The following is a 26,826-nucleotide window of genomic DNA, read 5'->3' on the forward strand; positions in this document are numbered from 1 at the left end:
GTAAATATAAGATAATAAACAAATAAAAATATGAGTAAACTAAAAGAAAAACATAATACATGCAAAAATTATACAACAATATATATCATAAAATAGCATATAAAATAAATAATTAAACATAGCATATAAAAAAATGAAACTATGCACAAATAAGATAAATGACATACACTAAAAAAATGAATAAATAGAACATTTACAAATTATAAAAATATAATGCAATAGTTCAAAATACATGAAATGATAATATAATATATATACATGCATAGAAAATATATATTTGAAAATAAACTATATAAAAAGGTTAAATATTATAATATATAAAATACATAATCAAATGTATAAAAAGATAGGAATAAATATACATATTTGAAAAATGAAGAAATTAAAATAAAAAAGGGCTGAAAAACTAAGATAGACGAAGAATAAAATAAGAACAAACCACAGAGAGTAAGAACACAAGAGGGAGAGAAATTTGAGTGAATGCTCTCAAGAATTCTTATTGCTTCCCAAAACTCAAGTGATTTACAATGAAGGGAGAGGCCTCTATTTATAGTTGAGCCTCCCCAAATCCAACGGTACAGATCAATTACATCAACGGTTAAGATTAAAGGATATCTACAAATCAAATCTCCAAGATTACAAGATCATATCTTCAAGATTGCATATCATATCTAAGATTGCATATCATATCTAAGATTGTATCATATCTAATATTGCATATCATATCTAAGATTGCATATCCTTAAAGATTATATTTCCATATGAGTCAAGCTCATAGATGGACCTTCAATATTTTCAAGTAATGGGCCATTTCTATTGGGCCAAATTATATGTCTGTAATTTTGTACTGGACTTGGACTTTGTTTTTTTTTTGAACTTATTTCTGGGCCCGGGAAAAATTGAGTGTCTACAATATAACTAGATACACTATCCTGATCTTTTTTTTATCAAAATAGCTACAAAATTCTATTTTTAGAATAAAAGTTAATCCTTTTAAAAGATCTTTAAGAGTTCTTAACTGATTAATTAACTGACTTTTTTGTTGTTTTCCTTTTTCAGATTCCTCCCAACATCTTAAAAATTGTAAAACATCCGCTTGGAATGTTCCAACAAAATAATTTAAAAAATTTTCTTTTGACCAAGTACTGTTATTGTTTACAAAAATTATCATTGACTGTGCCTAATCATCTATAGTTATTTCATATTCTAGTATAGAAATATTAGTCAAGTCTAAATATATTCCTCATTGGGCCACATTTCTTTTATTTAAATCATCAATCCTATGTGGTATAGGTTGACTAGATGACTCTCCTAGATATTCAGTTTTAATTTCATTAGTAGCTATATTTTCAGTTTGAGTACCAAAAATTCTAGTTGTATTTTCAAATTTTTCAAAATCTTTATTTAAAGCTCTCAGATAATCATCGTTTTGAATATCTAACTCCATTTTTCTTTTTCCATAAGGATCTGTTTCTTCAGTATCCATTGATTTTGGAATTTCTATATTTTCTTCCTCGTTTGTTCAAGTGTTTTCTTCATCAGATTTATAACTAGCAACCTTCAAATCTTCTTGCTTATCAGAATTACTAGAACTACTACTGTCTGTAGTGTCATAATTTAATATATAATGATAGTTAAATAAAGTAAATAAGTCTTTATGTTTTTCATAAATTTGTTCTATTAATTTTAAATATTCTACTCTTTCATTTTTATCTGTATTTTGAGTAAATTTAAATTTCCAATGTTCTATAAGTTCTTTATAAGATTGGAAATCATATTTTTGTTGACGAGTATATTTTCTTTTTTTGTTTTTCAGGATTCGTACTTCTTTTATTAGTAGAAGATGATTCTTCTGAAGAAGTGTCTTCTTCCTCAGATAAAGTTAATATTATATTACTATTACTGTAATATAAAGGACCTAAATCTATTTCTTCTTCTATATTTTTGTTAATAAGAACTTGATCTAATTTATTATCTATATTAGATAATACTTTTTTAGGTTCGTTGTTCAAATCTAATTCAGTTACCTCTCCTAAATTATTAACTTGTTGTTCAATTTTATTTATTTTATTATATAATTTATTAAAATATAGAGAGGTTATATCCATTAAACTATTAAATCCTTTACTAAGGGCCGAAATATTATTTTCAATCTTAGAGTGTATACGCATAGTATGATTACAAGTTTTATCTTCAGATAAACAATATGTTTCTTCCATGATATTTATCTATGGTACCTAAAACTGTCTGTTATGTTATTATGTCTTAACACTCAAAGGCCTAACGTCTCTCACTCGGACTTAAATAGGCAAAAGTAAGACAAAATAACAGATGTATGGGTTTTAAGATAAATAACCACAGAATTAACTGAATTGTAAATTAAAGATAAGAACTTACAATGAATACTACGATTTATTTCTCCAAGTATCGTTACTCCGGAGGCCTCTTATACTAATTATGGGGAATAAGGGATGCGAAAGAAGAAGGATTATATTATTACAAAGGAAACTTTACAAAAGAAAGTTTACAAGGAGAGGATATTTGAAAAGAAAGTTAAAAGTTTCTAAAGCTATTTTGGATTTTGATATCGATGTCTTGTTTAGGCTACATATATTTCTTTTTATAACAAAATTTCTTAAACTTTATTTAATTTTTCTTCAATTCTGCATAGTGTTTCTGTTAAGGATCTTGTCTTGTCATCAACATGGTTGTTTTTACGTTGCATAGTCTTGTCACATCTTTTTTATTCCACGTTGCAACCTTTTCTGATGCCTTTTTCTTCAAGTTATCTTCTTTTTGTCCATTAGTGTTTCTTGGACATCATTTCTCCACGTGGCTGGCCTGTTTTGGCTTATCCTTCTTGGATATTATCTAGATTCATTAACTCTATTTCATCTAAATGTAATGAATCTAGTGACAATTTTGGGGAGTTCCAAAGCTCCCACGTATATCTGATTTCCTTTATTATTTGTGATGGGAAATCATCAATCTCCATATCAACTATCTTTTTTAATAATTGTATGGATTCTTCGTCTTTGTTATTCTGGATAACTCCAGTTTCATCTACTACTATTCTTCTTCCATCAGTCATCAGTCTATAAGTCTGATGTCGAAGAACATGTTGAGTTGTTGACATTAAATCAATCCCTGCTTGGGTCTGATAATAATTAAAATTATTATAACACTTGCCCATATTTTTTGTCAAGTGTTCTTTATCTTCTTTGACAGCTGATAACTTGGGGCTTCTAATAATTCTTTGAATAACCCAAATTTGATATGGCTGATAAAATCTTTCTCTTTCAGCAATACCAATAAGGCTACTTATTTGAATATAAAAATAGTTGAAAAAATCATCTTGATTTACTTTTTGTGATAATATAGATTTAATAATTGCAGGAAAATCTTTTAATAAATGAAAAGAAATATTTTAAACTACTATTTCTTTGACAAAACCCCATTCAATACTTTTTATATCAAATGGTTTATAAAATTATACTAGATTATAAAAATCCTTTGTTTCTGGAATTTATTGTTGATTCAACAAATTTTTCGCTCCTTTTATAATTTCAGAATAACTGGCTTGAAATGCCGAATTTGGATCTTGAGACTAAGGGTATTGGCTTACTGTTCTTGGTGTAAAAGATAATTGAGATCTAACTGGCTGTCTTACCAGTGGATAAGGAACATAATATCCCTGATTAGGATAAAATGATGCTTGTGGAGATATTGTAACAAATCCTTGATTAGGGTTTATTGTCTTTCGTTTGTTGGGTTTTTTATGGACTATAGTCCATTCTCCTACTTGTTCTAGAGGTTTTTTACCTATATCCATAAGGCCTGCTAAGATAATCAGCAAGAGTATTATCAGTGCCTTTCACATATAAAACTTCAAAATTAAAAGTACATATTTCATTATACCATCTAATTCTCCTAGGTACAGTTTCTAAACTTTTATTAGTAAGAACTTGTTTAACTACTTGATTATCAATTTTTATAATAAAATTTTCAGAAGCCAAATATATAAGAAAAGTCTTTATTCCTTTTTTAATAGCTAATAATTCTTTTTCATATAGAGCATAATTAATTTCATTTGGTTGAAATTTAGCTGAACTATATCCACATATTAATTCTTCATTTTTAACTGTTTTAGCTTTAAATATACATCCCCAATAATTTTGTAATGCATCTGTTTTTAAAATTAATTTATCACATTTTTTTTAGACCAGATAAAAGGTTTACCCTTTTTTAATTTTTCATATAACTCACCTACTTTTTTAGATAAGTTATTAAAGAAATTTCTTCCATTTTAACTATTCCAAAAAATTGTTGAAGTTGTTTTTGATCTTTAATATTTTCAGGAAATTCTTTTATTTTTATAATAATATGATCTTGTAGTTTAAGACCATTTGCTGATAAATTTAATCCTAAAAATTCTATTTCTATTTTTTCTAATTCTATTTTCTTAGGACTCAAGATTATTACATGTTTTATGAATTCTTTAGAAATGATATTTAAATGTTTACTATGTTTTTCTAAGGTATTTGAAAATACTAAAATATCATCTATATAAACTACACAAAATTTTTTATATTTATTAAATATAGAATCCATCCATCTTTGGAAGATTTGAAGTGCATTACATAATCCAAATGGCATTACTCTCCATTGATAATGACCATTAGGTGCACTAAAAGCTGTTAGAGGTTTAGATTCATTGGTTAGCATGATTTGCCAAAATCTCGATTTACAATCAAATTTGCTAAAATATTTTGCTTGTTTAGCTTGATTAATTAAAACATCTTTTCTTGGAATAAAATATCCATCAAAAATAATATTTTGATTTAATATTTTATAATTAATTACCATCCTAGCTTTTCCTCTTTTTATTTCAGCATGGTTTCTTACCATAAAAGCAGGACTAGAATGTGAACTATTAGTTTTTTCTATTAATCCTTTTTCTAATAATTTTTTTATTTGTATATCAAATTCATTTATATCTTGTTTATTATAGATCATAGGCTTTACTGTAATGATTTTATTGGGATTTTCCAATTTTATTTCACAATATCTAGGAGTATTCTGCCATAATTTTAATGGTTCTTCCCTAAAATTATCTTCTAGAATTTTAAACAATCAATGATTTGTTTCTAGTTGTTTAATCTGTTCTTTTCTTGGTGGTGTAAAATGTTTATCACACACAAATTTATGATTTTCTACTAAAGGTATTTCTACAGAATTCTTTTCTGCAGATAATATTATTAAATTTTTATCTATAGAAAATGGTAAATGTTGATATATAAAATTATTTCCTAATATTATGTCTCCATGCATTTCAAGAAAACATAATATTTTAGGAATAACAAATCTAACATTATTGATGTAGATTGGTATATTTCCAGCTTTAAATCTTATTATGGTTTCATTATCATCTATTCCTATAGCTTTAATTGGATTTTTCATTGATTCCCATTTTTCTACAAGAATGGCATTTTTCCTACAACTACTATTGGTAGCTCCAGTGTCTAATAAAGCATGTAAAGAATATGTTTTATATTCTCTAAATTGAAATGTAATTTCAATACATGTATAATATTTTCTTGATTGAAAATTTGAAAATGTGATAACTTCATTATTTCCAATTTTCATCTGTCGAATAATTGTTGAGGTTTGAATTTCTCCCATTCTAGTGTTTCTAGAATTTCTACTAGGCTCAGTTGGAAAAATAGGTATTTGAACTGTTTTCATACCTATTGGTGTTGAACTTGTACTTATATTATCATTGTCTTTCTCTGTTTGAGTATTTGAGGGTAAAACTAAATTATCATTTGTATTTGTTTTAGCATTATTTTTAAAATATAATCTATCTCTTGATGACATATATTCTATAGTACTTATAGGTTTTGAAGTACTAGCTCCATTTATTCTATCTATCATCCAATCTCTTGGTATTGATAGATCCTTTAAATGTAATAATTTTGGTTGTATTTCTGTAGTAAATTTATTAGGTTCAAAAAGCTCAATAATTTTATTATTTATTTATTTAATTTCTGCTTCTGCTTCTGCAGTATTAGTATATTCATTAATAGAAGTCCAACTTATTGCTAGATCTTCTGCTAAATCATTTATTTCAGAATTTTTTGTCTGAATTCTTAAACATAACCACTCTTCTATTAGAGGATCTTTAATAGATATAAAGTAATTTGGTTTAACTTTAACACCAGTATGTAAATTAGATTGAATACCTCTAATAAGTGCTTTTATTGGATTTTCAAATCTTTTATCTAATGAAACTGCTATTATAGTATATCATGACCTTTTCTAAATAAAGCTCTAATTGTTATCATAATTATACCTAAATGTATATATCTAACTTGAGGATATTTCTTCCTAATTCTTTTAATTTTATCTTTAGTAACTAATGGAATTTCTGTTAATCCACCTCTAGTATCTTTAGCGACTGTATTGCCACTAATTTTTTCTATGTGTCTTTGACTCCATATCTTGAATTTATAAATTTTATATATTTCTTCTTTAGAAATATGATTTTTATTTATTTATTCTATCATTTCATGAGAAAAGTCTTTTTCTTCTCCAATTAAATTACCTAATTTTATATCTTGTTGTTCAGATTTAGGGATTTCTTCTAATTGGTTTTTAGAACTACTTCCTACATTAAATATAAATATATATTCTACATTATCTAAATCAGAATCTGTTTCTGATATTAATTCATATAATCTTTCTTTAGGATTAATTTCCTCTTCTAAACATATTTCTAAATCTTCTTCTTCAAGAGTTTTAATCATTTTCTTTGCATTTTTTCCTTTGTTAGGACAATTTGTTGCTATATGACCTTCTTTATCACATATGAAACATTTACATATTTGTTTTTTAGATTTTTTAGAAGTTTTTCTTCTATTTTTTTTCTTTTTATTATAACCAGTATATTTTTTATTTCCTGGTTTCCATCTAACTAATTTATATCTTCTATTTTTCTTTCTATGTTTATTACTCTTTCACACCTTATGTGTAACACCCTTACTCCTCCCAACACCCGATACAGATGAGAGATGTCATTGGAGGAAATTGGGTCATTACATTGTGCCAATTATCGCCATCTTGTATACTCTCCCTCAATACCTATTGTTTTTCCATTCGAAGCATCACCTATTTTGACTAAAGTTATCATTGTCACTAAACCCTTTTACCTTACAAAACCCACATCTAAGGTTGCAAACCTAAATTCTTTTCCACTCCTCAGTTTTTTAAGCCTTGCTTACCACACAAGTCAATCCAACTAGTGTTAACATCATCCTGTTAAATGTGTTAAGACATGCCTATGCTTACAATCGACTATATTAACTTATATTTCCTTCCTACCAGCTTCTCTTTGTCAACTATCAAACTATCATCCATAATACTTTGCCCAACTACAACTTGTTTTGGAAACCTTAATAAGTTTTCATTATTTTCCTTAGCTTTCTTGTAATTATTTGTTTCTATTTCTTTCTTTTCATATGTTTGATGTTATGTTTGCTTATGTTTTGTAGTTAGTTTCTTCTCCCACTTAGATTGGACATACATTCTTCAGCTTCATGTGATGGGTAGTGATACTTCATCATTTTCATCACGTGCTTTAAAAAGAGAGTCTCATTGTTCTTTTTCTTTGCATGCAATAAATATTGAGGACAATGTTTAGTTCAAGTGTGAGGTAGTGATATCTAGTTTTTAGGATTTTTAAGTGTTATGTTTGTTTTGTAAGTTTAGTGATGAAATTTTATTATATTTGAAAAAGAAACATATTTTTTTTCAAGTCTTTATATGTTTGCATGGTGGTTAGTATGCAATAATGAATTTTATAATGACTTCATTAGTATAAAGCACGATTTGCATTTTTATGTTGTGTTGAATGCCATTGGTGTATTGGTTGTTGATTTAATTAGAGTCAGAGATGAAATAGTTATCTATGTTAGTTTAATAGATAGGTTATGAATGTTTAGTGAAATGGAAAAAAATGATTACACAATTGTACATTCCATGTGAGAATTAGTTAATTTGGATTGTTTTTTAAATGATAGACTCTAGTATGCTTTAAGTTCTAAAATTTGATAACTATAGATGGTTGAAGCTTGTGGTTAATTTGAATAATGAATTGGAATGACTTGGGCATTTTTTTACCTAGTTATATATTTATCTCTAGTACCTTGATTTGAGCCAATTTGAGACATTTTTCTTTACTAACCTTATTTTATTTGAATCCTTAGCCTAAACTGAGCCAAAATGCTTAGTCTATCTTATTCCTTTCAAATAGCATAAGCACTAGTTGTACTGGTGATTGGATGTTGAACTATACATGCCAAGGTATTTGGTAGATACATTTTGGAGGTAGAGGTAAGGGAAAGCTAAATGTGATTTAATTTCTCAGAAAAATATGTTTAAAGTAAAAGAAAAACAAAGAAAAGATAGAAAAAGAAGATTTACTCAAAAGCAAAATGAAAGGAAAAGAAAATGAAGTGAATTCAAAATGAAAAATGAAAAAAAAAAGTTAAGTAAAATAGTACAAAACCTTTGAAAATACATAGCAAAAGTGTTTTAGAACCATGTTTAGTTTTCAAAAATTCGGAGATAAGGGTTAAGAGGGATAGATGGAGTTGAATATGGTTAAGTGCTCATTTTTTAGGAAAAAAGTGATTGGCATGATGTGTTCAGCCAATTGTAAGGCAATTTAGTGCTTTTCTTAGCCATTTTTAGTCTTTATTTATCATATCCTAGGGCAAAAACATAATTTTATATGTCATAGTGCTTTGTATAGAATTTGGACAAGGTTTCACTACCTTACATCCTTAAAGTTTCAAATATTAACATATGAAGTTTGGATTGCTGTACAATATTTTTCCTTTTATGAGAAATTTTGAGAATAATCCAAGCTTCTATTGCAGTTACACATGAAAATATGCATGAAGCCTAAAGGGTTGACTCCACAAAAAAATTGCATTAAAGACCCTAGAGTTTGCATTACTTATATTTTCTTCATCACTAGTCCAAGTTACTTCAAATTTAGGGGTCTTCACACTAGTTTTATTAGTTTTTGATGGTTCTCAACCAATTAGAATTGAGCATCAAGCTTTTTCATCCATATGCTTGATTAAAGCCCTCACCTTTGCCTTCTAATAAGCATAATTAGTGTCATCCTACATAGGGTGTAACACCCCAAACCCGGCCCAGACGTTATGGCCGAATCTGACGTGCCACATTAGAGTTGAAAACCCACGTTCCGTTTTAGTATTTTAAAACCATATATTTTGTTGAGTTAACAAAGTGTATAGAAGCTGGGCACCAGGTAGGTATCCGAGACAGAGGAGGTGAGCCATGAAGGCTACTTAAATACCAAGCTCTTTGATTGGATCCAATCCTAGACATGCTCACAACCATAGCCACACTTTGTTATATCGAGTTTAAATTTGTTTAAGTGAACGACTTTGATAAATCGATTAATCGTGGTGTTGAACTCTTTTGAAAACAAGTATCATTTTGAAAACACGTCCTAAGTCTAGCCCATTTGAATAATTATCAACCAGGTTTGAAGTTATTAAAATTAAAATAATCCCGAAAAGAAATAAAAGGAAAGTGAAAATGGCCTTATTACAACCCAAAAATAAAAAATAATTAAAGGGAAACTAATGAAAACCAACGCTTATTTAAAAGTCCAAAGACAATCACCGTGGCTACTCTGAATCCCCTCCGGCCCAAGGCCCCACATCAAGGCTCACCTGCAAGGTTAAGGAAAGGGGGTGAGTTTGGAAACTCAGTGTGCAACAAGCCCCTTTCAGAGCCCAAAACAATGACAGCCTGTTGGGTCTAAGCCCAAATCCAATCTCAAACATGTACTGGGCCATAGCCCTTTTCATATTTCATATTTCATAACACTGGGCCGAAGCCTTTTCAAATTTCATATTACTGGGCCGAAGCCTTTACTGTAAACGGTATGGCCCATAGGCCCATTTCAATATCACATATAATGTCAATGAAAGAATGCAAACCCATTTAGGGAGGCTACTCAACCCACCATCCGCTACTCTCCACCCGTACCAACCAACACACCATGTGGGGATTAACTCGACCCACCCCGCCATAACTCTCCACTGGCAGCATAGCTGCTTTATCATATAACTGGAGGCCTAGCCTCTTTTAATAACTGGGGCAAAGCCCTTTTTTAATAACTGGGGCATAAGCCCTTTTAATAACTGGGGCATAAGCCCTTTTAATAACTGGGGCATAAGCCCTTTTGCACTTCCTCCATCCATATAAAAACCCAACCCAATGCATTTATGAACATCTCATGTGCATATCATACATATCATGTGCATATCATACATGTCATGTGCATATCATACATATCATGTTTATCAAAATCCCATGCATTAAGTTCATATATAAACCCTAGGGGTATAATAGTCACTTTTACCTAGGGGCAAAACGGTCATTTTCATGTTATAAGGGTAATCTTGTAATTTTACCAAAAATTAGGGTTTCCATGTTCATTAACGATTACTAACAATTCATGGGTGCAAATAGTGATTCTGGCCCATTTTTAGCGAAATCGAGTTATTGGGCCTAAAACCCCTAATGGGCCCTACTTAGCCGATTCTGTCATCTAGGCCCATTTAGCCTATATCCATAACAGTATTAACAGTTTTAACATGCAATTTAACAGATTTCCATTTCCTACCAAATTTACCCAAATGGGCCCGAAAGCCTATTGGGCCCTAATTCAGCCTCTCGAGGCCCAACTTACCGTGAACGCCAAAAACACGTCCTTACCATTTCCATTATTCCCGATCATCATCTCATCAATTCTAACTAACTAGTGAGCGTTCGCTTGCTCACAAGTCCTCGAAATGCCAGAATTTCGGCATTTCAGCTTTTCGGCATTTATCGCTTTAAGCTATGAAAAAGGGTTCGTTACACACCTGATTTGCGATATTCCTTGACGAGATCTCCTATGCGATTTCTCCTATAATCAACCACTTATAGATTAGACCATGTTATTATTAAACCAAATCGAAAACTACCTATTATCATCACTTACACATTCGGCCACCATCCACAATGGCCCTTGGGTTCATACCTTTGCCGAAGTTGATGACTAGATTTAGTCACTCCGATGATCCAAGCTTTTCACACACTCCTCGATCGGTAGCCTTTAATCATCACTAGCACCAACAAACCAAATAACACTAAAAACCTTTTTAGCCTTAGTCGACAGAGGGGTTTTTAGCTTTTCTTAAACCATAAGATACAAATGGAAAGAAGGCTCGAATACTTACCAAGAGATCTACTCGTTGAAGAACGTTCCAAATACCTTCCTACCCCATATCCGTTGTGAATCCAACTTAAACGTGCGAAGAAAATAGATCTAAATATTAATTCCCGAATCACTAAAATATTAAGCTTTCAGCTTTTCAGCAAATATTAATCTAAGCTATTACGAGGGTTAGTACACACCTGTTACGGGTTGAAGTTGAAACGTTTCCATAATCAATCACCTACGATAACCACCACCTGTCACTCAAACTCAACTATTCCAATATCAATATATGTAAATCCTAAGCACATCAGTCATACGGAACATAAGGGCATATTCGTCATTTTACCATACAGGGGTATTACGGTCACTTTACCCTACAGGGGCTTTACGATCTTTTTACCTAATAGGGGTATTTTAGTCATTTCATCCTACAAGGGTGTTTTGGTAAATCAACAAACCAAAGGTATTTTAGTAATTTTGTAAACCAATGGTATTTCTATAATTTTTAGAAAGTCAAGGGTATTTTTGTAACTTTGTAAATTAGGGGTATTTTGGTAATTTTACAAATTGAGGGTATTTCAGTAATTTCACAAACCAAGGGTATTTTGGTAATTTTACAAACTAGGGGTATTTTGGTAATTTTAAAAACCAAGGGTATTTTAGTAATTTTGTAAATCGAGGGTAAAATAGTAATTCTGTAAATCAAGGGTAAAACAGTAATTCTATAAATCGACGGTAAAAAAAATAATTCTGTAAATCGAGCGTAAAACGGTAATTCTGTAAGTCGAGGGTAAAACGGGGGTAAAATAGTAATTATGTAAATCGGGGGTAAAATGGTAATTATGTAAATCGGGGGTAAAATGGTAATTTTACATGTCGAAGGTATTTCAGTAATTTTACAAATCGAGGGTATTTCAGTATTTTTACAAACTAAGCGTATTTCGGTAATTTTAGTAAACTAAAGTATTCTAAACAGGGATAACAATACGAATGGGCCTAAAGCCCTATTCTCGGCCCAAATGGGCCCACACGCTCGCGTGGCCCTTTTAGCCCAAATCTAGCCACAAATATTAGATTCACCTAGCCTAGCCCAATATTTACTACACAATCAAACAACTTATCCAATTGGGCCCGTAGGCCCATTAGGCCCACATGACCCCTTTCGGCCCATTGCGGCCCGAAGTAGCCATCCTACAGCTAGAGTAGTAAGAAATACACACCTGATAGGAGACTAGAGTTAATCCACGCTCCGAGCACTCTTAGCCGACACCCAACCCAAATGAGCACGCCATACAGCGAAAGGGATCAGCCAAGAAAGGTACATTTACTCTCCTCATGGTTCCCTCTATTTAAAGCCAGCTTCACAACCACTCTTATATTAGCTTCCTGATGTGGGATCCCTCCAACATTAGAGTTTAAATTCAACACCAACTCTTGCCGCCCCCTGTTAGCAAAATAAATGCTCTTTGCTTGCCATGGGATTCGAACCTATGCCTCCCCTTAAATGCTCCACACGCTACTTGCCACTAAGCCACAAGGCTTTTTGTGTCATATTTTATCCCCAATTAATTATAAGGTCTAAAGGCCAAAGTCCAGGTTCCCTTTAAAAAACCCAAAATAAATTGCAAGAGCCAAGGCTTGAACCCAGGCTCCCATACAACCTTAATGACGCCACAACCACTAGACTACAAGCTTCCTTGTGTCATTTATTTAACACAGTAATTTAAAAACCCTCATCCAAGCATCCAGGTTTTTTTCACTTAATACCAAAATTTTTGTTAAAGCCCAAGTTTGAACCCAAGATTTCTCTAACACTTCTCAAAGCCATTAACCACTAAAGCAAACATTTAATTGTGTCATTTCATTGCACAATTAAATACCTATATAAAACCTCCTTACGGACCCACACTCAAGGCCCAATACTTCTAGGCCCAAATTTGGGGTGTTACATAGGGAGTCTCAAGACTGGTAATTTTTCCATCTTAATTGTAAATCAATAATAGGATTTCCACTTAGTAAATCAAATATCTAGCTCTAATAACAATTTATAAAACCAATGAATTTGACTTTCAAATTTTCATTCATTTACAACTAGGTAAACTTGCTAACAATTATAAAATAAGAGATGAACACAAAAGTTTGGTTATGCAGCTTGAAAACTTCATATGTCTGCAAGGCCTATTCCAAAGAGTAATCCACTATAAATCAACAAGTACAAAATGTGGTTTAAGTTCAACTCACTCACCAAGTTGTAACCTCACTTCTATGCTTCAGTCTAAATCATTCTTCCACTAAGTCTTTCCCCCTAAAAGCTTAGTAGTAAACTAATGAACATAATAGTTCACTTATACAAATATGCACCAAGAATAACTTGCTTGACTTGATTTTTACACGATATATCTTCTATAATGGATGGCTAAAAATCCCCAAAGGTATATTCATTAAATAACTCCAAAAGATTTGGTCAAAATATGTTAACCAAATATGGAAAATTACATGGCCTACTAGATGTTCATGGAGTTGCAACTGACGTCGCATATAACACTTATAACTAGGACCTGGCGTCGCATATAACCCTTATAACTAGGACTAACACAAATAAACCAAACTTACATAGGAATCAAGTCCTGTTAAGTTGTTGAAGCACTATTGGATGAGCATTAGTTTAAAGGGATTAATCATGGTTGTGTTCCATGATTCAATAAGGAAGTTAGTACATGCAAAACCATAAGGAATTCAAAAGAGTATAAATAAATAATAAAAGATACAAAAAAAAGAGGCTTGGTCGTGATAACATAATATCCAAAAGAAACTATAGGCCTCCAATCTTCATCGCGAATCAAAGGTAAAAAAAGCAACAAAGTGTAAAATATTGTACATTAGGGGCTCTAATATGTGAGGGATCTAGGCTAGCCTCTAACTAAATTCCCTCTATTAACACTTGAGTTGTAAACGCAAAGAAAAACTTCAACTTAAACTAAAAAAAATCTTCAATCAACCAACTATTTGAGTTCTTTTCTAGAGGAGAATATTAATTGAAGGATTGATAAAAAGGAGGGAGAACAAGCGAACTTAGCTTCACAATTGGAGCCTAGGCTAAGAAATGAGTGTCAAAAACTCAAGAAAGAGGAGAGAAGCATAGGCGAAGTCTAATCTTATTGGCAAATGAGTTGGATTAGGGGAAATCTTTGGTTATGGGGAGAAGCATGTTCTCAGGTTGGGAAAGGCGGAGTGGTGGGTAAGGTGTTTGGAGGGGGGTTAGAAAAGAACAGAGATGGATATAGAATTTATACACTAGTGACATCCCAAACGAGAAGAGAGGAGAGAACGTCTCTCAATTGCTCGCAAGCCTAGAAGAGTTGAATCATAATACATATATAAATTTTTATTTAAATTCTCTAATAAATCACATTTTAACAATCAAGATTTTTGCTAGAAGTTGTTTTAGTGATTAAGTTTTAACGGATTTTAAGTAAACTAATTAAATAGCCAAATTTAAAGACTATTTTATTATTTTGACCTGGTATATAGTTTTTGTTTGGGCTTAAGTTTTGAATTTGGGATGACTTCAAAGTGGTCATCTCATCCATTATTTTCATTTGTTTATAAATTTAGGAGTTTACTTGAAAAAAATTTTAAAAAAAAGTTGATTTAATTATTAAGTATAATAATAAATTGCTTTTACTATTTTATTGTTAGATCATTAAATTAATAAATTTGTTGTGTTCTTTAATCTTTTCTATTAAAGAAAAGGAAAAGCAGTTGTAAGCTCTATATCAAAATGATTGTCATATAGGTGATTTATTAGATTAATATTTGTGTAGAATTATTTATAATTTCTTTTCATCAGTTAAGTAAAATAAGAGGAATTTGAACATGTTCCAACTTGAGTTTTTACATAAATAATAATGTTAATGTGAATTAATAATTAATAGTTATTTATTAAATTAAATAATTAATTTTTAATTCAAAAAAATTAAATAAGTGATTTGTAATTAATTGTGGACATATATTTAGTTAAAAAAATATTGATTCAATTTATACAAACAAAACACAAATTCAATTGAGTCGAGGTTGAATCCACTTCTAAAAATATGCAAGTTATAAATTAAAATTTCATCAACATTTTAACATCATTATGTTTACCTGTCAAATTAAATAAGCTATTCATGACAAAATTTATAATTGTTGATGAATATATTTGATTATATATTAATTTAGTCAAAAAATTATTTAATTTTGTTGACGAAATATATTCTTTTCCGAGGGAGATTTTATCCCCATCTACTGAAAGCTGCATACGATTTATGGTGGAAAGTGCCTCGGTCACGCCCTCAACAATTTAAAATAAACCAAATAAATCGCATGCAATTTAATTTATAAATTAAAAATAACAAAAAATTAAGCCTAACACAAACATAAACATGCACATAATTTAACTGGACAAACTTGAATGCAATTTGAAAAATCTTAACATAAACCTAACAATAAATAAACAAATAAACCCAAACAAGAACTATATTTATTCAAACTGAATTTATTTATAACCTAAATATGGACCGGCTAAATCTAAAATCAAATAACGTGCTACCAAATTCTAACTTCCAAGTAAAGCAATAGCCGCTTCTGTTCGTTGAAGAGTTAAACATCACATGAAGTGCAGTATTATGATTATTATTACTATTGTTATTATTATTATTATTATTATTTATGTACAAGAAGCTTACCTCAACATTTAATTTATTTTTAATGCAACATGACGAATATCAACTACTAATAAGAAATTATAAAAAAATATATAAAATTTACCTTCATTTTCGGACAAAGATATGGGACAAATATTGGAGATATCTTTTAATCGGAAGTTCCTGTCTTATACATAAGATACAAGTCAACTATCTACTTTTGTTGGCGATAACATCAACAAGCTTAGACTCGTTCCTCCTTTGGGCTACGATTCTGGGGTGGATTCGAATATTTCGTAGCTACATTAACTCTAATTGAGCATGATCGAATCTACAAAATAAAATAAAAAGTAAAAATCTCTTAACTTTTACTTGATTATATAGTTATTGTAATTTTTCATTAAATTTAAATAATAATAGTTAAATTTATTAAATTAAATTGTATTATTTTTAAAATTTTATATTGACAAACATAAATTTACATGTATAATGGTAAAATAATTTGTGATTTTAATAAAATGTTAAAAAAAACACTCATTTTAATTAATAAATTTAAAGATTATTGTTTTAATAAATATTAAAATTTTAAATTTTAAAAAATAAAAAACTACATGAAGAATAGAAAAACTCAAAAAGTGTAGATAATAAATTGATGGGATTAGAATAGGAAAAAAATTAAAGTTACAGCTTATATATAATATAGAGAACAATCTAATATTTTCACCTTGAAAAAATAACATAATTTGTAAAAAAAAAAAATCTTCTAACAAACTAAAGACCTGGTATATCATCGGTCGTTACCGGAAACATATATTTTATTTATTTGTTTGTTTTCTTTTTACAGTTTAACTCACGCAAAGAAAATTGACGGCAAAAATCATTTAATTCTCACGGAAAAAAAAAAAACCCAAAACTTGGAACTTGGAAGCTATGAATTCAGTTCTTCTTCTCATCTGACTGTAGAGGCAACAGTATGAGCCCACCATCTAAGGCTGTCTTTCATGTCAATCTCATTACCCAAATCAGGAACTCTCCAATTCATCAATGGGTTTGTTTTTCTTCTTTCTGAAACTTTCCAGGCTTCTGAAAGGTAAGGCCTTGAAACTTCATCATCATCATCGTCATCTGCTTCTTGGGTATCTTCTTCTTGACTTTCTTTCCTTCTTAATCTTTGCAACCCTGGAATTATCTCAACCAACCTTGAATCCTTATTATCTTCCTCTGAGAAAACAAAGCCAAGATCCATAAACCCTTTTAGCTCTTCAAACTCCAACTCTGACAAGCTCTTACTCCTCCTACCTTTCTTTCTTCTCGTAAATCTCATATTACTACAAGTTTCTTTCAATTCTTCTTCTGCGATTTCTTTGCCTGAGATGGTTTTATGGAGATTTGGTGAGTGGAGAACTGAGTCTGGTGAGAAAGAATCATAAGAACTTACGAAGCTTGTTCTATTTAAGCTCAATTGATCACTCATGGATCTTGAATGGAGAGTACTTTGGGTGCGTTTAAGCTCTGGTTTTGACGAGTTCCCTTCAGTTTTGCGATCTGGTTTTGGCTCAAAACTCGTAGTTGTTGATTGAGATGTCTGTTTCTTTAAGATTTCCACCTCAAACCAACATGAATCGAAGAGATTCATTATCTCTTCGATTTCCATTAAAGTCACCTCAAAAGTAAACGAATGAAGATACTCTCCGGAAATTGTGAGGCTATGGTTTAATTCAGACCTTAAGCCTAATATAGACCCTGTATGTGACCATAATACACTTAAACATGTATATAAATAAGAAACAATTCAACCAACGAAATGGGTATTATGGTAACAAGACATTGAATTTATAAATAATTAAGTATGCTATTAATTTTGTTTTATTTATGTTCTGTCCGACTACGAGAGTGGATTGCTTTTTCCTCGAAGACAAAGTGATTCGGAACCTGCGGACTTAACGTGGCTTTAAGAAGAAGCAAAGTCACAAAAGCCAAGAATTATTGCGTGAGGTGAAACATATTATCGTACATCTTTTAGGGAATTTTATTTTTTCTTGCCCAGATAGGAATTTTTATTATTTATTTAGAAGTTAAATATGTTTTAATAATTTATCTTGATTTTATATTTTTACTTTTAATAAGAATAATTATACGCAAAGTGACGAGTATGTGTTGATTTTAAGAAAAATTAAAAATATAAGTTAAAATTTTGATTATTTAAAGAAATAGACGGATTGTAAATGTGACAAAAAGGTATCTTGGAAAAAATATTTTTTGAAAAATACTTTTCACAAAAGACACTTTTTTTTTGACATGTCAACTCTCGTAATGAGATGGTCACGTATTATTATTTTTATCTCAAAGTTTGATTCCTATCTTAATTCTTTTGACATGTCAACCCTCTTAATGAGATGGTCACGTATTACTATTTTCATCTCAAGTTTGATTCCTATCTTAAGCACTATTTTTAATTTCATGTTGATTCAAGTTTTTTTTCTATTAATTTTTCATATTTAGTTAATATTTTTAATTAATAAACATATTATTTTCAAATTATTTTATTTTTAATTAATAATTTTTTTATATATATAATAGATGTGTAATTATAAATATATTTCATTATATTAAAAGCATTTTTTATTTATATAAACAGAATAATAAATATGTTATATAATGAAACCATATTAAAAATATATATCATCATAAAATTAAATATATTTTCTTTTGAAGAGAGTATCAACAATTTTTTTATTTTTTATATAATTTTTATATGTCGAATATTTTTTTATCTGTACTATGAGTATAGTAAATTTTAATATTATAAAATCAAATAATTATTTCGAATATCATTATTATTTTTATATGTATAATATTTTAAATAATTATTCCAAATACCATTATTTTTATATGTGAAATATTTCAATTAACTATTTCAAATATCACTATTATTATATGTGAAATATTTTAAATAATTATTTCAAATACACACACAAAAATATATAATACTAAAATTTACCACACTCATGATATAAATCGAAAAATAAATATTTAACATATAAAAATTTTATTTACTAAAAATAATTATATTTGAAATAATTAGTTGATTTTATAATTTTATAATTTACCATACCTACAATGTAAGTGAAAAAACAATTATATTTAAAATATTTTACGTATAAAAATAATAATGATATTTGAAATAATTATTTGATTTTATAATATTAGAAACCGGATACGAGTTTCTTTAGGCCCATGAATGTGATGGGCTTAAACTACTTTAAGACAAACAACAAGGTCAAAGGTCAAACAAATTAAACCAAGATTCGATCAAAGCCAATATGTGAGGATGAATCTTTTCAAGGAAAAGAGGAATGATGCATGCATAGAATGGGTGAAATGCATTAAAGTCAATTTAACCAAGTTGTCGATTTTCAAGCTGAAAAGATTATTCAACTTGTGATAAATTTTTGGATAGGATCCAAGAATTTCTAGATTAAGATCACTCAATTTTGAGTTCGGGAACTTAAGTTATGATTGTTTTAGTTGAGACTATGCGAGCAATATTTCTAGATGGGATTATTATAGAAGTTACGAGTTTTGAGATTTAATTTGAGTTTAAATCATATTGGGTTTGGGTTTTAGGCTCAATCTTTATTATATATGAGCTCAATATTGTATTTACCAACTCTTATTATGTATTTTAAGTTATTTAGAAGTTTTATGTCAACAAGAAAGTTTAGTTTAAAATTACTTCTTCTTTAGGTTAATTAGAGTTCTAGCATACTTAAGAGTTTTATTTAGACTTATTTAGCTAGTCTATATAAAGGCCTTTACATTGAACACAAAGAAGCAATTGATTATTATTCAACAACTTTTCTTTTGAGTTCATAAATTCTTTGAGTTTTTCTTTTCAAAAATTTCTCTTAAGTCTTTTTTTAGAAGAATTTTAACAATCTTTTCAGATTGTGGGGATCATCTTCAAATTTTTTCTTGGCAAGTTTTCTTCCTTGGAGGGGAAATTAGATCTGCTTGAAGGGAGTTGTGGATTCTTCTTATTTTCAAGGCTTCTTAGGACTTTTATATGCCACATTCTATCTTTTCCATCTATCTTATTTATTTTCTTTCTTTATTATTTTAATATTTGATTTATCTTATTTATTTATTTTAATTGTTTTATCTGACTTGGATTCGATTGTGTTTCAAGTTGTGTCAAAATCCAAATTTCTTTTTGAACGTCTGAAGCCCTAAATCAAATTCGTAACTTGGATAAACTTTATAATCTTGTTTTGCACTTATTCACTCTCATCTGTATCAATTGGTATCATTTTCTTGGGTGTTTTAGGTGTTTTTTGTGTTTTTATTGTTCTTATTGTCTCATCTCAAAAATCTGGTTAGAAGAAATTGAGTTAGTAGTTACTTTCTGTTTTTGAATTAAGGTTGTAGGCATTTTGTTAAGTAATTGATTCGTTTCAGTGGATAAGTACTCCGGATGTGTGGTTGAGGTATTGTATTCAAATATCTACTTTTTGAATTTAGCCATTTTTGTTCATATCCCTTTCTCTGTACATTTGACTTAAATTATATTTTCGTTCAATTTATATTAAGAATGAGTCTACTAATTTAGGCTCCGTTAAGCTTTTTCCGTAAAAGATTTTCAGGCTTTTTTGATGTTTGGTTGGGTGAAAATAAATTCCTACGGTAAAATATTTTACATAAGTTGGGAAAATGAGGTCTTCTTTTAGGAAAATGTCTTACCCTTTTGAATTCGGTAAGATATTTTCCCAAAAATGACAGCCTTTTTCTCCCTTTCCCGTTCCCCTTCCCTTTCTCATTGAGTTGTAAATCATTTGGTCAAGGGAGAACCGAAGCCATTTTAGCAGAGCCCAGATCTATTTTCAATGTTGAAGAAGCCATTACATGAACCTCTCCCTTTTTTAAATCCTCATCTTGAAGTTTTCGCCATGGAAGCTACTTCCTTCAACACTCACCATTTCCCATCCATCATCACAAAAAGAACATCAGCACAGCCATGTCCAACTCGATTTGCAAGAACCCTTTTTCTAAAACTCCCTCAGAGCTTCCAAAACAATCTCTTTTTTAGACTTTCAGCTAATTCCTTTGCTTCTTCCTTTTCCTCCGTTTCTTCTTCTTTTAACACATTTATCGAGTCAACTACCAACGACAGGTATTTGGGTTGGAACAAAGCTCCGGAGATTGAGATCGATGGTGGCAGACAAGCTAAGGCTCTGGGGAACAAAGACAAAGTCATAATAGTGGTTCTTTTGGGATGGCTTGGGGCTACAAGCAAAAACTTAAATAGATATGTGGAATGGTATAATTCCAGGGGAATCCATGCAGTTACTTTTCCTGTAGAACTTAAGGATTTACTATGCTTGGATCTCTAATGGTCGTCCTCCCTAGTGACATTCTGCTAACTTTTTTTTATTGGAATGAATGTTCATATATCTTAATATTTGACGTCGGATATGTAAGGTCCCAAAAATCCTGAAACCAAAAAATCCCTAAATCCCGAACTTTCTTTGTTTTCGGTTTTGATGAAAATTGTGTTTTATGTTCCTAGCCATATGATAATTATAGTAGGTCTTAATTAAGGTTTGAGTTCGAACCTAGGAATAAATTAAATTATAGTTTAGATAATAAAAGAATTAGGGCTGGCAAGTAGTTGGGCTTTTAAATAAAGTTAGGGGAAAATAGTATCAAAAAGGCCTTGTAGGGGAGTGGCTAAGTGACGCCACTTAGAGTGTAGGGAGGTGGCGTTAATAGCTAGCAAGGAGGTCCAAGGTTCAAATCCTAGCTTAGTGTTTTTAGAAGTTTAACTTTGGCCTTCTAGAAGGATGGAAGTGGCGTGAAAGTGGACTCCAAGGGAAGTGTTCAGGAGAGAAAATTAAGGAAAAGATCAAGGGGTTATCAGAGAGAAAAACGATGAGATGAGAAGGGAGAAGGGAGAAGTGATGGAGCCAAATAGGGAATTGGGCATGGGAAAATTCGGCTATAAGGCTTATAAATAGGTGCTGAATGCTAGGGTATAAAGATAATACCGAATTTTCTTCACCCTGTTACCAGAAACTCTTTTCTCTAAAAGCCGAAAACCCTTTGCCTTTCTTTTCTTTTTCTTCTTCCTTGTATGAATTCTATTCTTCCTCTACCTTATTGCTGACTTTTCTTTCTTTTTCCTTGGAGTATAATAACCCTCTTTTGCCATACAAAATAGTAAAGGGCCGAACCTCTTTGGCCGAATAGCCTTGGTGCAATCACTACTCCTTCTACTTCGGTCAAATCTAGTATAAGTATTGTTCTTCTAATCGGTTTCTTTGTTAAGTGTCGAATATTGTCCCTCACTCTTTCTAAACAAATGTGGTAGGGAATTAGTATCGGATCTCGGATCTTAGCTCATTGCTGAATTGCTCCTTAGGTGTTGCAGTTTTGGTAAGTATTCCTCATCCATTGGCTAAGGTTGGCCGAATAGCCATAATAAGGTAAGGGGGCTTGTGTTGGATATGAGTCACCTATTATTCTGGTTTTAATAGTTACGATTGGTACAGATTTAGGAGTTGATTGTGGTTAGTGAAAGGGCTGTTATACTTATCGGGCAAGGTAAGGTTAAGGTGAGATTCCGGCTTTTGGTAAAGTATTCGATAAGTGTGTGAGATTAATCTTTAAGTGATATCGATTGTAGGTTTGGGCTAAGGAAATCGCATTACGCTTGCCTACTAGGTGTGTACATACACTGCACACACATAATGAAATGGCAAAAGTCGAAATACCGAAAAGCTGAAAAGTTGAAATGCCGAAAAGCTGAAAGTTGGGCTACGGTAGTCACACGAGTGCGCAAACACTCGTGGAGAGGAAAACAATAGGTTGCTCGAGGCCCACGGGCGATTCCGTGGACTTGGGTTGAGAATTGGCCAAATGGGTCAGAATTGGCTAAATGGGTTGATGGGCTGTTAGGCCTATAATAGGCAAAGATTAATAAGTGATGTTATGTGTTAAAAAATTTGTATGTGAGCATGAATATAATATGATTTGGGCCTAATAGGCCATATGAATGTGTATTGGGCCTAGTGGGCCATAAGAATATGAACTAGGCCAGATGGGCCATATGAATAAGATTGGGCCTAGTGGGCCATATGCATGTATGTAGGGGTATTGGGCCTAATATATGATGCCTACATAAAACTTAATTTTTAAATGATAAGTTTTCTTAAATCTAATGTTTTAAACAAGGCTTTCGTGATAGAAAGGGTTTTTTTTAAAGTTAATTAAGGTTTCTTTTATTTTAAGAAGGGTTTTCAATGAAAACACAGTTTTCGCTAAAACACTTCAATGTAACACGTTAGATTCTGCCATAACATCTGGGCTGGGTTTTGGGGTGTTACAAGATAAAGTTGTTCTGCTGATTAGAGAAATGATGTATTCACCCACAGGATGCACTAAGGTCTAGCTTCGAAAGTTCTATTATTCCAACATTTGAGATGTCATGCAAATCTATTTTTGAGCAAATTGATGTCACATTTCAGAAAGGGCTAATGGAACACACAACTACTGCTCAGCAGCAATTTGAAAATTCATATTCTTCCATTGCCGTTGCTTTAAAGGTATGGTAGATTAGTGAGAGTTTGGTGGTTTCTATTGTAACTTAATTCTCATTTTAGCGTGTTAAAACTGTCAATGGTTACCTTCCTTAGTAGCTTAATCGTGATAAAATGTAATTGAGTATTCTTATTTTTTTTTATAATTTTTACTGCACTTTGTAGATGTTCCTGACTTGATATCTTTTCTAGGATAAGTTATAGTATATATGTTTACAATTTTTTATAGCCATAGAATAAATGATGTTGCATAATGAATTTTATACAGTTATAGAGGTGTCTTTGACTGAACATGTTTCTGCAAAATCTTGTTTCTAGATTGCTACTAATATAATATCTGAATGTAGGTATATATGCTCAATATTAGGATTTGTGCTTGAATGAGAGATTTCTAGATTGCTACTAAGATAACATCATAACCAGTGTTGTCAAGGCTGCAAGGCGCACTTTAGGTGCTAGAACCTTTAAATTGGTGCAAGAAAAGTGCTAGCCTAAGTAAAGTAAAGCGCAATATATGTATATAGTTTTAGCAGGTCTGTATATATGATATATAAAGCTTAAGATGTATAGTAAACTCTAAATTATGGTCTAGTTTATCTACAAAACATGCAATTTTTTTATTGATTAATATACATGATTTCCTTATAGTCAATGTTTGTTGCTGAATGCTCAAATATTGGGAAGTATATAGTTTGACATGATTCCTTTCTAACTAGTAAAGAGATATCAAATGAGGTCGTGAAAAATAAAAGAAATTAAAAGAGATTCAATCAAGTGGATTTTTTATGCTATTGCCAAGTGCTCCTAGGTACAAGCCTCGTGTGCCTAATCAAAAGGATTTACTATGTTCTTAGATGATTGATTACAGTTCACAGTAAGCTTTTGAGTTTTGAAATGAATGTTTTATATCAAATTATGAACAGAGTTCTTTAGTTTATATCACTAAAGGTCTGCTCTTGAATAGAACACAGTGAAATCAATAAGAAACTAATCTTGGCTTTTGATAAAAAAGAATTGAGTACGAGTCTAGGCTTTGGAAACATTTGGAAATTTCTATCACTTCAGTAGCACTACTCTAATTGTATGATCAAAGTTGAAATACTTGTGTTATGCTTTGTTTTATTAGCTGTAGAAAAGACTTTAGAATGCGCATTATATGTATTGATTTGTGAAGCAGATGAAGTCTCTGTAGTCTGGATGTTCAAATTCAACTTCTAAATAACTTTATTCATACTATTTTGATTTTCATAAAACTCTCCTATAGTTTTCTTTGATTATGAGCTTGGATGTCATGTTTTATTTGTTTTGTGCACATTTTCTTATGTATGCTTTCCAACAAGGTGAAAAGGGCTCATCCTTTGCAGGTTTGGGCAGCTAGTTTTGCTATTGCTATACTGAAGCAACAAGGTTTAGGTAGCTGGCTTTCCAACAGCTGGTTTTCCAACAAGGTTTGGGCAGCTGCAGCTTGGGAAATGGCTACTGGTTTTAAAAAATGTTGTAGTTAGTGATTGCATATTGATCATCTGTACACCCAAGGCAATACAATTTTTGATGCTTTCTTTGATATTCTTTTTAATGCTTGGCATCTAAATCAAATTTCTCTACAGATATTTGAGAAGAACCCTACTAAGTTCAAGAATTATGGTATAAGGCTCCGCTACCAAAGCCATACTGGTTATCTTAACATGTACATGGAATACCGTGACACTATTCTAAACGGAGTTGTTGAACAGAAGTATACTGAGATGGCTTCTCGCCACAGAGTCTGGTTCCTATGTATCTAGATTATCAAGACTGCAACTATCCCAGCCAAGCTATGCAAGAGAGATAGCACCAAGCAGCTCCACAACTCCAAAATTAAGTTCCCATTGATGTTCAATAAGGTAAGGCCGCCTACTAGGAAGCTGAAGACCACTTACAAGGCATCAAAGTCTAACTTGTTTAAGTTCTCTCATTGCAATGAAAGGAGAGTTAATGTGGTTTATAGTTCTAAAATTTTTGGTAGTGAACATCTGTCAATTTGTTGATTGGATATTGTTTTTCATTTGACAAGCCTAGGCCACATCTGACTGGTTAAAGTTGAATTTTCTTTAATTTACTATCACATTTTGTTTACTTTGATGAACTGGTTTGCAATGCTTGAACTTTATTTTCTAGGGTTTTTGTTTCTCAAAGGCAACTAGGACGCTTTAGTAAAAGAAATTGCTGGCTTTATTTCACAAGTTTTCTAATAAATTTGATGGTGTATCATTTTTTGGGACTTGAATTTGGTAACTGATACTACATTGGGGCTCGAATTTATTATTGATGCACTAAGTTAGGCAATTGTTCTTACATTCGGGTTTAAACTAAGCAATTATTTTTGTTTTAAGGCTTGAATTTATGTTTTGTCCAAGTTAAATCCCAAAACATGGCAATGGTTCATATATAATGGTTTAAAATTTTTTTGTCTAACTTTTTTAGAGTAATATAAGAACTTGGAAACTTGTACATGCTTTATATTAAATATAAATTTATTAATATATATAATTAACTCAATTAAACAATGAAAAGATAATAAATTCTTAAATACATATTTGTTTAATTTAAAACAGCTTTTTCGGAAATTATTTTATGGAAATCTGCCAAACAATAGAAAATATTTTACACAGATTCATCCAAACACTAGAAAAGTAAATCATTTCCAGAAAAGTAAATCATTTTGCAGAAATCATTTTTCGGAAAATATTTTACTGGCAAACAAACGGAGCCTTAGTGGTAAGGTGTCAACTTACCATTGAGTCTTGTGTTCAAATCCTTGTTTGAGCAAAATGGAATTATTTTTGCTAGTTTTTATGTGTGCCAACCTTTTAGGGGAAATTGAGTTGGTTTTGAACTCTAGGGAGTTTGTTTGGATGAGTAACAGGTAGTGGAGTTGTGGGTGGTTTTAAATTTGATTTTCATTATTTTTATATATTTTTATCTTTCCTTTTTCTTTTTCCCCAATTTTGTTTCCCACATTCTCCACTTTGTTTTCTCCACCCATTTCTTTTGTTGTTCTTCACAAAATTCTTTCTTTTTGAAATTCTTTTGTTTCTTGATCTTTTGTTTTAAGGTTGCTATACTCAAAATTATTTCTTTTGAGTCTATCTTTATTGTTTCGAATTTAGTGAGTTCCTAAGGTTGGGTAAGAGTTATTAGTTCTTTTTGGGTTGTGGTTTAACCCATAATTGTTAAGCTTTTTAAGTAGGAAAGGATT

At 30.8% G+C, this 26,826-nt stretch overlaps 1 protein-coding gene and 1 long non-coding RNA gene across 3 annotated transcripts; both read right to left on the minus strand.

Annotated features, from left to right (window-relative positions):
* Positions 1-10,965: 10,965 nt before the first annotated feature.
* Positions 10,966-11,387, minus strand: LOC107888200 (uncharacterized). Of its 2 annotated transcripts, none has more exons than XR_001681320.2 (3): positions 11,328-11,387; positions 11,129-11,237; positions 10,966-11,014 (listed from the first exon to the last, which is right to left on the minus strand). It is a non-coding gene; the product is annotated as an uncharacterized lncRNA (long non-coding RNA). The 2 variants fall into 2 exon arrangements; XR_005928545.1 differs by having other exon boundaries at positions 10,971-11,014; positions 11,090-11,213; positions 11,328-11,380.
* A 5,393-nt stretch (positions 11,388-16,780) lies between these two features.
* Positions 16,781-17,964, minus strand: LOC107887412 (uncharacterized). The gene has a single exon (XM_016811645.2). It carries the CDS (start codon positions 17,645-17,647, stop codon positions 16,943-16,945), a length of 705 nt encoding a protein of 234 aa, XP_016667134.1. The 5' UTR covers positions 17,648-17,964; the 3' UTR covers positions 16,781-16,942.
* Positions 17,965-26,826: the final 8,862 nt, after the last annotated feature.

Source organism: Gossypium hirsutum, chromosome A06 (genome assembly GCF_007990345.1).
Source record: "Gossypium hirsutum isolate 1008001.06 chromosome A06, Gossypium_hirsutum_v2.1, whole genome shotgun sequence".
Taxonomy (NCBI): domain Eukaryota; kingdom Viridiplantae; phylum Streptophyta; class Magnoliopsida; order Malvales; family Malvaceae; genus Gossypium; species Gossypium hirsutum.

What these genes read in the sequence shown, in the direction of transcription:
- LOC107887412 (XM_016811645.2), bottom strand. Translation starts at nt 17,647, where the DNA reads ATGGAAATCGAAGAGATAATGAATCTCTTCGATTCATGTTGGTTTGAG.